Source organism: Bombina bombina, chromosome 4, assembly GCF_027579735.1.
Source record: "Bombina bombina isolate aBomBom1 chromosome 4, aBomBom1.pri, whole genome shotgun sequence".
Lineage (NCBI taxonomy): Eukaryota > Metazoa > Chordata > Amphibia > Anura > Bombinatoridae > Bombina > Bombina bombina.
In genome coordinates, this window is record NC_069502.1 from 1,047,162,309 (window position 1) to 1,047,178,862 (window position 16,554).

At 35.5% G+C, this 16,554-nt stretch overlaps 1 protein-coding gene across 1 annotated transcript in view; it reads right to left on the reverse strand.

The window, feature by feature from the left end:
* Positions 1-5,788: 5,788 nt before the first annotated feature.
* CHGB (chromogranin B) overlaps positions 5,789-16,554 on the reverse strand; it is a 143,761-nt gene continuing 132,995 nt past the window's right edge. Inside the window, exons 4-5 of the mRNA XM_053709336.1 lie at positions 8,628-10,306; positions 5,789-6,231 (exon numbers count right to left, since the gene is read on the reverse strand). Coding sequence (XP_053565311.1) covers positions 6,148-6,231; positions 8,628-10,306 — 1,763 coding nt within the window. The 3' untranslated portion in view covers positions 5,789-6,147. The remainder of the gene's footprint in view (positions 6,232-8,627; positions 10,307-16,554) is intronic.

The following is a 16,554-nucleotide window of genomic DNA, read 5'->3' on the forward strand; positions in this document are numbered from 1 at the left end:
TTGCAGAGGAGGTAGGACTTAGTAAATGTTTTTTATTTCTTTGTGCAATTTCGGATTGTAACTTCAGTGTGGTAGTAGTTGTATTGTGGGACCAGGTGTCCATAAAACAATTTTCTTTTATGTAATTGGCAAGAGTCCATGAGCTAGTGACGTATGGGATATACAATCCTATCAGGAGGGGCAAAGTTTCCCAAACCTCAAAATGCCTATAAATACACCCCTCACCGCACCCACATTTCAGTTTTACAAACTTTGCCTCCTATGGAGGTGGTGAAGTAAGTTTGTGCTTGATTTTTTATGATTTCTTCTATGATAAGCACTTCTAAGCATTCTGAAGCCCAATTCCTCTCAGAGTACAGTGTTTGTCATAGGGATGTATCGCCTATTGATTTCATACTTACCCTTGCAGGAAATATTTTCATGGGTTCCCTGTTATCGCTCATAGGGATTCATCTCCTACCTCTCTTTTCAGATCGACGATATACTCTTATATAGTTTTCAGTACTGGTTTAGCTATCTGCTATATGTGGATTGGTGTCTTTCGGTAAGTATGTATAATTATTTAAGACACTCTCATCTATGGTTTGGTGCTTTATGTATTATTATAAAGTTTTAAATATATGTAATTTACTTATATTTGCCATGAGTCAGGTCTATGTGTATTTCCCTTTGCAGTCCAGCAGTTTCGTTATAGGAATGGGGTATAGTCTTTTTTCCAATTTGACTTGTTTTTTCTTTAAAAAACTTGCTGGCAAATTAGGTTCGCAAGGGTGCAAAATGCTGTTATTTATTGCAAAATTCTTGGAGCGAGATTTTTTTGCGCAAATGTGTGTCTGTGATGACGCAAGTTCATAATTTCCTGCATCTTAGTTGACGCTAGGTTGTTTGGCTCGAAATTGTGTTTGTTATGACACGGGTTGCGTCATTTCCGGATGTTTGTTGGCGCCAAAAAAATTCTCAACTTATTTTTGCGTCATGCATCATTCTTGGTGCTCAAAAAAGTTTTATTTTTTACTCCACTTCCTATATTCGTTATGCTCAGAAGGCTATGCTATTTGCTTTTTTTTGTCAATTTTAACATGCTATATGTGGAAATAAGATATTTCTATTTAAATGTTATTTTTTCTTTTACATTTTACAAGATGTCTCAATCTGATCCTGTCTCAGAAGCTGCTGTAGGAACCATGCTGCATGAACACAGTTCTACCAAAGCTAAGTGTATCTGTTGTAAGCTAGTAGAGATAATATCTCCAGCTGTAGTATGTAAAAGTTGTCATGATAAGCTTTTGCATGCAGAAAAGGTTTCTATTAGTGCTAGTACAGTATCTGTTGTACCTTCAACATCTAAAGTACATGATATCCATGTTGATATGAAAAATTATATTGCTGATGCGATACAGAAGGCTTTGGCTGCTATACCGCCTTCAAATAAACGTAAAAGGTCTTTTAAAACTTCTCATAATACTGATGAAATTTGTAATGACCGACAACATACTGATATATCCACTTCTGATGAGGATCTCTCTGATTCAGAAGATCCTACTTCAGACGTTGACACTGATAAATCATCTTATCTTTTTAAGATTGAGTATATTTGTTTTTTGTTAAAAGAAGTGTTGATAACTTAACTTTGGATATTGAGGAGTCTGGTCCTCTTTTGGTAATAAATCCAGTAAACGTTTAAATTCTGTTTATAAACCTCCTGTGATCACTCCTATTTTTTCCTGTTCCTGATGCTATTTCCGATGTGATTGCTAAGGAATGGTCAAAGCTTTGTACTTCTTTTGTTCCTTCTTCAAGGTTTAAAAAGTTGTATCCTTTGCCAGTTTTGGGGAAAAGTCCCTAAGGTTGACAGGGCTATTTCTACTTTTGCTAAGGGTACTACTATTCCTATAGAAGATAGTACCTCTTTTAAGGATCCTTTAGATAGGAAAATTGAATCTTATCTAAGGAAAGCTTATTTACATTCTGGCTATATTCTCAGACCTGCCATTTCTATGGCTGATGTTGCAGCTGCATCAACTTTTTGGTTGGATAGCTTAGCACATTGGGGAAAAGATTCTGATTTGCATAGCATTGTTCGTTTGCTTCAACATGCTAATTATTTTATCTGTGATGCTATTTTTTATATCATCAAGATTGATGTTAAATCTATGTCTTTGGCTATTTTAACTAGAAGAGCTCTATGGCTCAAATCATGGAATGCTGACATGGTATCTAAGTCTAGGTTACTATCTCTATCATTCCAGGGTAATAATTTGTTTGGTTCCCAGTTGGATTCTATTATTTCCACTATTACTGGGGGTAAGGGAGTTTTTTTGCCCCAAGACAAAAAGTTGAAGGGCAAATCTAAAGCTTCTAATCGATTTTGTTCCTTTTGTCAGAATAGAGAACAGACAACCACTCCTTCCCCTAAGGACTCTTGCTCCAATTGGAAGCCATCTTCGAATCCAAGCCTTATATGAAACCAAAGTCAGCCCCCAAAACTGCATGAAGGTGCGGCCCTCAGTCCAGTTTTGCTGGTGGGGGCAAATTGCAATTATTTCAAGACATTTGGGCAGATTTCATTCAAAGTCATTGGATTCAGAATATTGTCTCTCAGGGGTATTGAATAGGTTTCAGAATAAGACCTCCTGTGAGAAGATTTTTTCTCTCTCACGTTTCAACAAATCCTGTGAAAGCTCAGGCCTTTCTGAAGTGTGTTTCAGATCTAGAGCTTTCAGGAGTAATTGTACCAGTTCCACTTCTGGAACAGGGTCTGAGTTTTTATTCAAATCTATTCATTGTCCCGAAGAAGGAAAATTCTTTCAGACCAGTTCTGGATCTGAAGTTTTTGAATCAATTTGTAAGGGTCCCAACTTTCAAGATGGTGACTATAAGGACTATTCTTCCTTTTGTTCAGCAAGGTCATTACATGTCCTCAATAGACTTACAGGATATATTTTAATTACATTCCAGTTTACTGCCCTTTATGCAAGGACTTTCCAGATGCCAGGAGGCATTTTAGCTAAGATTTTTACATCTGCATAAAGTTTTATACTCTCTGGCCAAGATTGCTCAGTGTTTAAAATGAGACAGGTTAACGTAACACTGTTCAGTTTACTCTACAGCTGACATAATTTTGAAATACATACAAACAAGCCTAAATCCTGCATTTAACCAGATCTAATGGTATGAGACTGAGTACCACAGCTTATGGTTCCACGAAGACCATATAGAGTACAGCATTTTCAAAATCCATAAGTACAGCTGACAGATGGGAACATTTGTACACCAGATTTGAAGTGGTGCTCTTGGTTGGGGAAAATGGGGAAAAGAAAAACCAAACATATGTCAACCTTTCAAAAGTACTTTTCTTCATCTACCCATTCTGACAGATCATTAATGTACAATTTTGAATTCACAGAAGTATTTTTGTTTGCACATTTACAAATATGATTCTTTAAAAAGTGTTCTCTTAATTTCTGCTATTTTCTTATCATGCATGTCACACACTGTTGATTTTGGGGATTGCAATGTGCAGAAGTTTTACCTTCTGTGAGTTTTTCTGTGGGTGCCTGTGTTTATGTCTGTGCTTTTGTTGGTGTCTCTATGAGTGTGTATGTATTTTTTTTGTGGGTCTATCTGTGAGGGTGTGTGTATCTGTCTTTGTGCATTTTCTGTGGGTGTCTTTGTGAGGGTGTGTGTGTGTGTGTATGACTGTGCATTTACTGTGGATGTCTCTGTGAGTGTGTGTGCATATTTCTTTGTCCATTTTCTGTGGGTGTCTCTGTGAGGGTGTGTGTGTGTATGTATGTTTGTGTATTTTCTGTGGATGCCTCTGTGAGGGTAGGTGTGTATGTCTTTGTGTGTTTTCTGTGGATGTCTCTGTGAGGGTGTGTGTATGTATGTCTGTTTTCTGTGGATGTCTCTGTGATGGTAAGTGCATATTTCTTTGTGCATATTCTGTGGGTGTCTCTGTGAGGGTGGGTGGGTGTATGTATGTCTGTGTTTTCTGTGGGTGTTTCTGTGAGTGTGTGTGTATGTATGTCTGTGTGTTTTCTGTGGGTGTCTCTGTAAGGGTGTGTGCATATGTCTGTGTTTTCTGTGGGTGTCTCTGTGAGGGTGTGTGCATATATCTTTGTGTGTTTCTTGTGGGTGTCTCTCTGTGTGGGTATGTCTTTGTGTGTTTTGTGTGGGTGTTTCTCTGTTTGTGTGTATGTCGTTGTGTGTTTTCTGTGGGTGTCTCTGAGTGTATATGTCTTTGTGTGTTTTCTGAGGCTGTCTCTGTGGGTGTATGTGCAAGTTTGTATTTGAGTTTGTGTTTGTCTATTGTCTGTTTCTTTTTAGGACATTTTGACCTTACTACTGATTATTCACTTCTTTCTACAGATTTTGAGACTAATGAGACCTTTCTGGAAGTCACCAATCCACCACTTAACCTTTAAATTATTGTTTAGGCAATTCAGGACCCTTCCTTTTCAGACACTGCATGCTGTTGTCATCATATAGTTGGCATCTTCCTTGACAAAAAGATAATCAGAACTCCACATTTTGTCTTGTAAATATCCTTTTTTTTTTTTTGACAAAACTGTAGTCTACCGCATTACTTGTCAGCTCAATGTAAACAAGTGCTGAGTGTCTGTGTGGGTGTGTGTTTCTTTGCGTGTCTGCTAGAGTGTCTATATGTGAATCCTTATGTGTGTGTTTCAGTGTATGAGTGTGTCTGTGTGTTTGTGTGTTACTACCTTTACAACATTTCCAAGTTTGACTAATAAAGTGCATATACATTTTAGTCACTTGGTCAAAAATGGCACATGTCTAAGGGGTGGGGGTGATCAATGGTTAAGTAAGGGGCCCCAAAATTTCTAGTGGCGGCACTGGTTATAGGTCATATAACCAACACTACTGATAAGGTTCTGTGAGTGTGAATATGTTGCTTCATCAGTATCAATATGTTATCACCTGAAGGTGTCTGACATTTAAAAATATGAGTATTTGTTTTTGCTTCTTTTTCTGTTATTTAAGTCTATTAGAAGAGCCACTTTCGGAATTAATAAAACTACATGAATTGGTGAACTGTATCATGACAGGAAAATATAGTGAAAGGGACAGTAAAGTCAAAATGAAATGTTCATGATTTAGAATTCCAAAGCATTAAATCAACTTTGCTTAGTTCTCTTGGTATCCTTTGTTGAAAAACATGCTTAGGTAGGCTCAGGAGCAGCAATGCACTACTGGGAGCTAGCTGCTGACTGTCTCAACCATTCTGCTCAGCTAGCTTCCTGTAGTGCATTGCTGCTCATTCAGCAAATTAGATATACTGGTTTGGAGGTTGACTAGAGTGGTTGAAGAAAGAAAAAAAATATTTTTTTTGTACTTTTTAATATACAATATACCTGCAGTACACCACTCCCATACTATTTATTTTTCTGGGCAGGCTTGGCAGTTTACAGTGTAGCTAGACGTTTTGGTGCACGGAAAGGTAACTGCATACATAATAATTAAATACTTCAACTTAATCAACTTGTGGCACTGATAACAGGTATTATTATTAATCAACGACCTCGGAAGGATGAAAGGCTGAGTGGACTTTTCCAGGATCAAACCTGCAACCCTTGGGTTGGCACAGATCTCTGTAACAGTGCATTAGCACAATGAGCTATCTGTCCAGCTTAATATTGTATATTTAATAGTTATCTAATTCTGCTCTTAGCACTTTTTGTTTGTATACATTTTGCATGTATAAATCATTGTTATGCAAACAAATCTTCCATGTCAAGCAAATAAATTAATTTAGAAATTGGACTTAAGACCAAAAAGATTTTTTTTTTTATTTCAAATCTCAACACATTAAATGTACATTAAATGTATTAAATGTATTAAAGTACATTGACACAAAAAAACATTTCCACAAGCATATTAAAATGTATATAGTTAACAATATATGCTATATATCATGCTATCTTGCTATCAATAGCATATTTCAGACTTTTCCAACAGTGTAAAATACTATTAAGTGGACAGTGATCTACATTTTGCTTGTCTTGGCTAAATAACATTCTCCCCTTGGAGATGCAGTGAGTTTGACAAGAAATGTAGGAATGTTTTGAACTAAATATAATATATGGTAGTTTTAAGCTGCTGGTGTTATTATTTATTTGTTTCTCAACCTTGTCTGTTGTTGCTCAGCTTTTCAGCAATTTTCTGCAGTTCCATGTCCATAATCGCCAGATTTTCAAGCTCTTTTTCCTACAAAGACATCAAATAAATGATGAGGCGTGAGAATAATTATTTTACAGATTGGTATCTTTTTCATAAACTTAAAAGAACATTAAAAGGGATATTCTAACGAAAAATTCTGGGAGAGCTATACGTAATAAATTTGATTAGAGCATGTTACACACTGATTGCTTATAACAATGCAAAAGGCTATTTACATCTGAACTCAAAATGGTCATACAAAAGGAACCAGATACGCACAACACACCATGTATTCCAGGACTGAAATAAATCTACGTGCATTTTGCTAACAATTGTTTTTAAAATCTTCATTTTTTGCAGAACTTTTCCAATGCTGTGTTTTATTGTTCATATATACAATGCACATATAAAAACATGACTTTAAAGGACTATTCAGTATGCTAGTGTTGCATGATAAGTGCATAATAAAAATACAAAACAATAGCACTTATTAAATGAGCAGTAGATGTTTTCCCCTAATAAATTTCAAAATGTCCTTCAATTTGCCAGCCCTCTGTATCATGTGACAGCCATCAGCCAATCACAGACTTATATATATGTACATACTATGACATTTTGCACATGCTCAGTGTGAGCTGGTGCCTTAAAATAGTGTGCATATAAAAAGACTACACAATTTGATAATAGAAGTGGAAAGTTTCTTAAAATTGTTTGCTCTTTCTGAATCAATTTTGACGTTAGTGTCCCTTTAAAGTGACATAAAACTCAAAATTAAGGAGATTGCAGAGCATGTAATTTTAAGATACTTTTCAGTTTACCTCTTTTATCAAATTGACTTTTTTCATGGTACCCTTTGTTGAAAAACATAAGACCAGGAATTGTAATGCACTAATGGAAACAAGTTAGTGCTTAGCAGACAAGATGCCTCTTTTCATTGGCTCACCCGATTTGCTCAGCTATGTCCAAGTAGTGCATCATTGCTCCGGCACTTACATTAACTATGTATTTAACACATAACATTTTCTTTTTTCAATGTTTAACTTTTGTAATCAAAGATGCGATTTTTTGGGGGCTTTAACGGCATTTCATTTGTTTCAATGAATTTCATTAACAAATGATAACCCAAAAGAATGCAAAAACTCAGAACAAACTATTCGTCTGAACCAAAATGTTGTCCAATGCACATGTCTAATTTATAGCTAAGAGGAAAGAAGGGAGGTGATATGACACAAACTTTCAATTATATAAAATGGACATGATAGTCATTTTTAAATTACAGTTTATTAATATAATATAAAAGTTGATGCAAACACAAGTAAATGCACATTATCCATCTGTTATATGTTTTGCATGGATCAAAAGACATAATGTTAATAATGTCCAATAATATACAGAGTATGCATGACCGATCTATAATCCTGCACATGCATATCTGCAGCTCCATTCTCTACTTCAGAAAACATGTACACTATAGGTATTTACACTATGCCAATCAAATGATGACCAGCCTTGAATGCTTGGCTCAGTGGCAGCTGTATAGCATCTGGGAAAGCTTCTTTCCCATGCTGATATCCTTCGATACATTGGAGTGAAATCTTAGTTTAATTTGCATTTGCTGCAAACTGAGAGTTTATATCAGTGCCAGGTGCCCCTGTTACCCTCACACTCCTCTGTCCCAAAGAGCCTCATTACTTTCTATGGGAGGCAGCTTATCACTTTGGAGCTTTTAGATTCCACCTTTTTTTGAGAATTCAATAAGTTTTACCCCTGGGAAGTCTGCATTATTATTTCTCTCTAAGCCGGAGAGTTTTTAATAATAAGACCTATAGTTAGGTACTGTCAGAAATTTAAAAATGATGTTCTAATGCACTGCAGGAAGGATTTTTTTGCATAATGTTCAATTAAACCCAGTTTAATAGAAAGCAAATAATGGAACATTTTATTTTTAGTTAACAGTTTGTGCATTGCTGTTAAATATTAGTTAAAGGGACACTGTACCCAAAAATTTTCTTTTGTGATTCAGATTGAGCATGAAATTTTAAGCAACTTTCTAATTTACTCCTATTATCAAATTTTCTTCATTCTCTTGGTATTTTTATTTGAAATGCAAGAATGTAAGTTTAGATGCCGGCCCATTTTTGGTGATCAACCTGGGTTGTCCTTGCTGATTGGTGGATAAATTCATCCACCAATAAAAAAGTGCTGTCCAGAGTACTGAAACCAAAAAAAAGCTTAGATGCCTTCTTTTTCAAATAATGATAGCAAGAGAACGAAAAAAAATTGATAATAGGAGTAAATTAGAAAGTTGCTTAAAATTGCATGCTCTTTCTGAATTACAAAAGAAAAAAAATTGGGTACAGTGTCCCTTTAAAGCAAAGCTTACTTTCAGTATATATTGTAACTTATAGTGTTCTGTGCAGTATTAATTACGCTTGAGTTTTTACCTCTTCATCTGTTAATGGTCTCTGGTTGAAGTTAGGGCTTTCATTAAAGTGTCGTTTTTTAATTTCTCCAGAATCATAGAAGTCTGGAAACTCAACTGATTTCTTCTTATAATTAAGTAGTTGTGCAAGTTCATCCATTCTGTCATACTGTCTTTTGATATCAAACTTGTGAATCTTGGGTGTACTTCTCTTCTCACCATATCCATGACTCATATCATCCAGAAACCTTTTCCCCCACAGGTCATAATCACTGTATTCAGGAAACATATTTTTGTTCTTTAGGTTGCGTTTAGGTTCTTCCTCACTACTATCATCTTTATCAAAATACCTGTTGTTCCATTTTAGCTGTTCAGGGAAGCGATACTGACTTGGTAATCTTCTGTATTCTTCAGAACTGTGTTGTTTATTCTTTTCCTTATCAAAGTAATTAGATTCCCCAAAAGCATCTTTACTTTCTCCATAATTATGTTTTTTTAGTTCTTCACCATATTGGCTTTTTTCTTTCTCCTCAGAATGTTCTGGATAGTATCTTTTAAACTCATCGACCATTTCTTCACCTATATAATGTCGCTTGTCTTCCTCTTTTGTCTCTTGTGGTTCTTCATCTTCTGTGTCTTCAAAGTGATATCTTTCTTTCCCATAAAGCCTTTCCTTTGGCAACACATTCTTGGCATTCCTTTTTTCTACATCTTCTTCACTTTCCTCACTATCTTCTTTACTGTGACCAAAGTGAAATCTTGATTCTTCGTGTTGTGTATTTTGCCACCTCTTTCTTTCTTCATGATACTTTGTATCCTCTTCCCCTTCAAAGTGATGTCTCTTTGATTCTTTGTCTTCATGTTGCATGTGTTTATTATTGTGTTCTCTTTCCTCCTCACTTTCTTCTAAACTGGAAATGTCATTGGAGACTCTCTTATCATAAGCTTTATTGCTTGAAAGATCTGCAAATGAACTGAGTCCAAAGTGTTTTTTCTGTCCTCTATACTCTGGCTCTTCCTCATTTGAGTCAAAGTGGTGTCTTTGTTCTTCATAACTTCTTTTTTCATCATAACCATGGAATTTTTGTCCAAGTTCAATGTGCTTTGGCGTGTAACTTCTTTTCTTTTCTTCCTCTTTGCTTTCCTCTGATTCCTTAGATGGTTCATAAGTTTGAGCTGAATGGTGTTTCTCTGGATGACTCAGACTTTCTCTCCAATTTTCCCTTAAATGATGCCTCTTATTTTCCTGTACATTTTTGGGTTCCTCCTCTTCTTCAGAAATCTCTTCTAAACTTTTAGCTGCACTGTGTACATTCTTGTCAAAAATGTTGTGCTTACTTTCTTGTGAATAATCCTGCTCCTTTACATCTTTCTTTATTTCTTCACTTTTGTAAAGGTCCTTGTGAATTTCTCTTTTATCGTCATCTTCCAAAAAGTGTCTTTCTTTAGAGTGGCCTGTATCTTCCTCTTTATCGTCCATATGCTTCTTTTCTCTATCTTCTTCTTTTTGTTCCATACTTTCATTTTCCACATGATGTCGTTTCTCTTCATTTTGCTCTTTTGATGTTTTGGTTTCATGACTGTGTTTACTTTCTTCATTGATGTCATGTTGCTTCTCGCTATTGTCCAATTCTTTCAAATTTCTTATCTCATATTCTTTATTTTCATTAACTGTTTCTTCCGTACTGTGATGCTTACTACCTAAAAAAAAATAAAAAATTTAAAAAAAATTAAATTGTAAAAAATTACTAGCTGTAAATTTTTATAGCAGACACTATATAGATTGCATAACCTTCTAAATATAACTAAATTATAAAGAATCCCAAAGAGCCAGAATATGCCAGATTTGAATTTTTCTCTACATGAGCACAGGTGATATGGTAACATGGATAGAGCTTCTGAAGAGTCCAAAATTAAAATATCTAACATCTGCCCTGCTGTGCTTTATAACATTGGTTTGCGTTAGGCACAATTAAAATCCGATATATGTGTTGCAAACTAGAATTCAGAGGCTATTAATCATTGTACTGTATACAGATATGTGGTGCAGTATGTCTGTTGTACTTACTGAAGTAGACCCAAATGCATGATAAAGAAGGAAATTAAATCTTATTGTACCCATTTAATTTTCATTAAATGTATTAGCTCAACGACTTATCTAGACATAGAGAATGCTGGCATGTCAACTCTAAAAGTAGGAAATAAATATGCATAATCATTCATAATCAGTAGTGTATGGTTGAATGCTGCTGTGTAATATGGGCTTTTCTTCCAAAGCTTTATACTACCAAACCAGGTACATTAAATTTCATAACATAATAAGATGAGTTCAGCACGGCTGCTATTACCAAGATTGGTGGAGGAGGCAAACCTTTTTGTAGTACTTAAGTAAAGACTGTTCCAAAGAAATAATTCCTTAAAGGGACGGTGTACGCCAGAATGTTTATTGTTTATGTTTAAATATTTTTTATTAAAGTTTGCAAAGATTTATGAAGTACATTTACATCAAAATTTGCCAATTACGTTTTCAAACAAATTGAAAATAAAACACATTGTCATAACAAATAAAGTTTCGAACTTGTATAACTCAAATATTCAAAAATTAGATCTCAGTTCTCCGCAATCATGATGTAAAACATAACATATATGGTGTCCTAGACCTCCCTCTAAGAGACATAAAAGAGAAAGGGGGAGAACTTATCCCCTTGAGCAATGTATGACAAGGAAGGTAAGTTATACCATAAATTTATATTGAAAAAAAAAAGGGGGGGGGAATATAAATGGATAAAGGTGACAACATATCCAGCAACAGCTGGATAAGCTTATCATGGTAGTGCTTTTGAATCTAAGTGTGTAATGCATGTTGATCAAGGTATGGTACTCCTATTGGGTAGATCCCGGTCTGAAGCATCCCCATTTATCCAATAGAACCAGATCTGATGAAATGTGTCCTTGTTGTCTAGGATCCCAGATGCCAATTCATACATATTGTATGTGTATTGTATCTTATTAATTATTTCAGACCAGGTAGGGACCCCGTCTTCCAATATTTAGCAATACATGTTCTGGTGACCGTACATAGAATATTGAAAAAGGTATTTAAGCGTTTGTTATATAAGGTGTTGTGATCATGTAAGAGAGCTTGTTGTATAATGAAATTGATCTCCTCACCTATCAGGCGACCCATGAAAGAAGCCAATCTCATCCAGATTGCTTTGACCCCAGCGCAGTCCCACCACATATGGCGATATGTGCCTACCTCCCCGCACCCTCGATAGCATAGTTTGCTGCCTTGTGTGGACATATGTGCGGTCTTAACCGGTGTCAAGTACCATCGGAAAAGTGTTTTCATAACGTTTTCTTTTAAGTCTGCACTCAAAAGGCCTCTATCAGCGGTCTGAAATAGGTGTTCCCAGTCCACTAGGTCTTAAGTCATATTCAAGTCCCTTTCCCAGGCTGTCATAACCGAGGATTTGGTCTTAAGTAGACCAGATTGCATAGTCAAGTATAGTCTGGAAATAGTGTGTTTGGAGCGATGGGGGGCTATTACAAAGTAGTCCCAAAATAGTAGGGGCTCCCTTCTGAGTGTCTCTGAGAAATGATCTGACTGAGGAGCTGATGTTTATTGTTTAAAGGGATACTAAACCCAAATTTTCTCTTTCATGATTTAGATAGAGCAAGCAATTTTAAGCAACTTTCTAATTTACTCCTATTATCTTATATATTATTTTTCTTTGTACTCTTACTATCTTTATTTGAAAAAGCAGGAATCTAAGCTAAGATGCCGGCCCATTTTTGGTTCAGAACCCTGGATAGTGCTTGCTTATATGGTGGCTACATTTAACCACCAATCAGCAAGCGCAACCAAAAATGGGCTGGATCCTTAACTTACATTCTTGCTTTTTAAACAAAGATAGCAAAGGAACAAAGAACAATTGATAATAGGAGTCAATTAGAAAGTTGCTTAAAATTGCATGCTCCATCGGAATCATGAAAGAAAAAAAAATGGGTTTAGTATCCCTTTAAAAAGATAGATAATTCCCCAGTTTTGCATAACCATCACGGTTATATTAATATACTTTTAACTTTTGTGATTTCCTTGTATCTAAGCCACTGCAGATTTTTTATTGTTTAAAAAGATAGATAATCCCTTTATTAGCCATTCCCCAGTTTTGCATAACCAACACAGTTATATTAATATATAATATCAGTGATGCTCATCTCCATCCCTCATATGTCACTAACAAGCCAGAATCTAAGGTTTTACCAATTAGATAATCCCTTTATTACTCATTCCCAGTTATGCATTTTTACCTCTATGATTACCTTGTATCTAAGCCTCTGCAGACTGCCCCCTTTATCTCAGTTCTTTTGACAGACTTGCATTTTAGCCAATCAGTGCCCTCTCATAAGTAACTCCACATGCGTGAGCACAATGTTATTTATATGAAGCACATAAACTAATGCCCTCTAGCTGTGAAAAACTGTCTAATGCATTCAGATAAGAGGCGGCCATCAAGTGCATAGAAATTAGCATATGAGACTACCTAGGGTTTGCTTTCAACTAAGAATACCAAAAGAACATATCAAATTTGATGATAAAAGTAAATCAGAAAATTGTTTAAAATTACATGCCCTATCTGAATCATTAAAGTTTAATTTTGACTAGACTGTCCCTTTAACAGACTAATTTTTCTTCCTTATTTCAATTTCATTAAGAATGACACACATTATCATGTTTACAGAATGCCATTGATCTAATCATGATTTTATTTCTATTTTTTGTTTCAATAAACTGCTTACTTCAGGGGAAAAAAATATCTTTCTTCTTGCCACTACACTTAACATAAACTTTTATGGTGGCTTATGCCATAGCAGACATTTATTGAGATGTAGCACAGGCACACAACACACAATTTAATGGATACATCTATCCATGAACATTTCTTTCTTCTGTTTTTGGAGACATATACTTGTAAATGAATATTTTCCCAGGTTTGCATTGTATTCTGTTGTTAATAGATATAGAGCTCATGTTCCCAGAGGCTTCCTTTGGTTTTGACAACAGTAGTATTTATGTTTGTTGATTATTTCTTGTAAAAATTGCTGTTTCATTTCATAGTGAGCATTGTTAGTACAAGGATCATAGAGTATGTAAAAAGCAAAACTTCCTGATAAATGTATTATGTCATTATATTATGCCTTGTCTTTGCTGGAATGAACCTGTTATCATGGTCTACAGATGCAGTTAGTTAACTATCGTTTGCACCTCTGCATCAGCTGTAGTGAATGAGAAGTAACCACAGAGAACTAAGGGCAGTTAAAATATACAAATCATATCATTTAAATGCAATGTGGTTACTTTTATCAATTTTTGCTTTTAGTATCTTTTGTTGAAGGAGCAGAACTTGTAATACTCGTGCTATTTCCATTGCGCAGAAAAACCCAATATCACTCGCTCTCCACTTGTAATGTGAGAAATGGTGATCACCTGACTCAATCGATAGTAGTGAGATTTTGTATAAAGGGAGCCCCTATCTCTTCCTCTGTTTTAGTTAGTGAATTGTTTGCACCCAATATAGAAGATGTGAAAATAAATTTTTGGATGAGGGGTCTTACCACTCTTTGATTTACTGGTGATTACCATGGTAATGATTTATCCTTCACCCTATGTACAATGGTATTTTTTAATGGTAGGGTGATACTTTTAGAGCTTCTATTACCCCGTAGGCCATATAGGGACATGTGACCTCATTATGGAAGAGGGTAACCACCCCTCATACCCCAGTCACTAGTCAGTGAATCACCTTCCTCATGTATTTACAATATGGTGGCAGTTACTTCAAAAGATCCTCTAACCCTATAACCTGCATACAATACACCTTTCATATCAAAGAGGGAGTGTTTCACTTTCAAATAAGTAATTTTAATGTGCTAAAATGCAACGTGATGCCTATTATGAGAGAGATAACAACACTTGTTCTAATAAAGGGTTCTATGTCCCATGGTGGCTATAAGTCAATCACTGCGGTCAACAATGACCACCTGATAGAGCCATAGCCACATGAAAGAAAATTAGGGATGTAGGGCAACACTTCTGTTGAACCCACAATACATGGTGGAACATGAGCCACACTTCTGTTGAACCCACAATACATGGTGGGACATGAGCCCCTTATCTGAAAAAAGTAATCCCGCCCTTTCAAATATGTGTTGTTGATTATCATAACTCTCATGATAAGTGTTTGTGTAAAAGGGTGATTTCTTTCCCTGCTGCAGTTAGGTGTTCAATACCTTTAAGGAGGCCTAGAAGATCAATTAAACCCTTTGTTTGGACTGACTTGGTTTGTGTCTTTACCTTGCTTGTGGACTCTGCATTTGTTAAATGATTTTGTGCTGTTTTTCCATGTGAGGCCTTGACCCGGACTGTCTAATTTAGAATACCTTAACTCATGATAGCAAGACTAAACTTTTACAATCTTATGTCTTTCTTTGATATTTGAATTTACAAACTTACAGTTATTTTCCAGTAATCATATGTTGTTTGTTTTGTAGGAGCTGATTAAAATACTTGAGAGAATTCAGCTACTTAGCATAGTTTCATTGTTTTCTTACCCCAGGCCTTTCTTTGAACACTATTGGCTAGATTACGAGTTGTGCATTAGGGTTAAAAAGCAGCGTTGAGAGGTCCCAACGCTGGTATTACGAGACTCGGAAATACCGCAAATCCACTTACGTCAATTGCGTATCCTATATTTTCAATGGGGCTTGCATAGCGCCTGTATTACGAGTCTAACCAAAAGTGAGCGGTACACCCTCTCCTGTCAAGACTGGTACCGCATTTTAAAGTCAGTAGTTAAGAGTTTTACACTACAACGCCGTAGCATAAAACTCTTAACTAAAGTGCTTAAAAGTACACTAACACCCATAAACTACCTATTAACAACCAAAACCGAGGCCCCCCACATCGCAAACACTAAAATATTTTTTTTAACCCCTAATATGCCGAACTGGACATCGCCGCCACTATAATAAATATATTAACCCCTAAACCGCCGCACTCCCGTATCACAAACACTAGTTAAATATTATTAACCCCTAATCTGCCTGCCCTAACATCGCCGACACCTACCTACATTTATTAACCCCTAATCTGCCGCCCCCAACGTTGCCGCCACTATATTAAATGTATTAACCCCTAAACCTAAGTCTAACCCTAAACCTAACACCCCCTAACTGAAATATAATTTTAATAAATCTAAATAAAATTACTATCATTAACTAAATTATTCCTATTTAAAACAAAATACTTACCTGTAAAATAAGATAGCTACAATATAACTACTAATTACATTGTATCTAGTTTAGGGTTTATTTTTATTTTACAGGCAACTTTGTATTTATTTTAACTAGGTACAATAGTTATTAAATAGTTATTAACTATTTAATAACTACCTAGTTAAAATAAAGACAAATTTACCTGTAAAATAAAACCTAACCTACGTTACAATTACACCTAACACTACACTATAATTAAATTAATTACCTAAACTAAATACAATTAATTACAATTAAATACAATTATCTAAAGTACGGAAAAAAACCACACTAAATTACAGAAAATAATAAAATAATTACAAGTTTTTTAAACTAATTACACCTAATCTAATCCCCCTAATAAAATAAAAAAGCCCCCCAAAATAATAAAAAGCCCTACCCTATACTAAATTACAAATAGCCCTTAAAAGGGCCTTTTGCGGGGCATTGCCCCAAAGTAATCAGCTCTTTTACCTGTAAAAAAAGTACAATACCCCCCAACATTAAAACCCACCACCCACACACCCAACCCTACTCTAAAACTCACCCAATACCCCCTTAATAAAACCTAACACTAACCCCTTGAAGATCACCCTACCTTGAGAAGTCTTCACCCAACCGGGCCAAAGTCC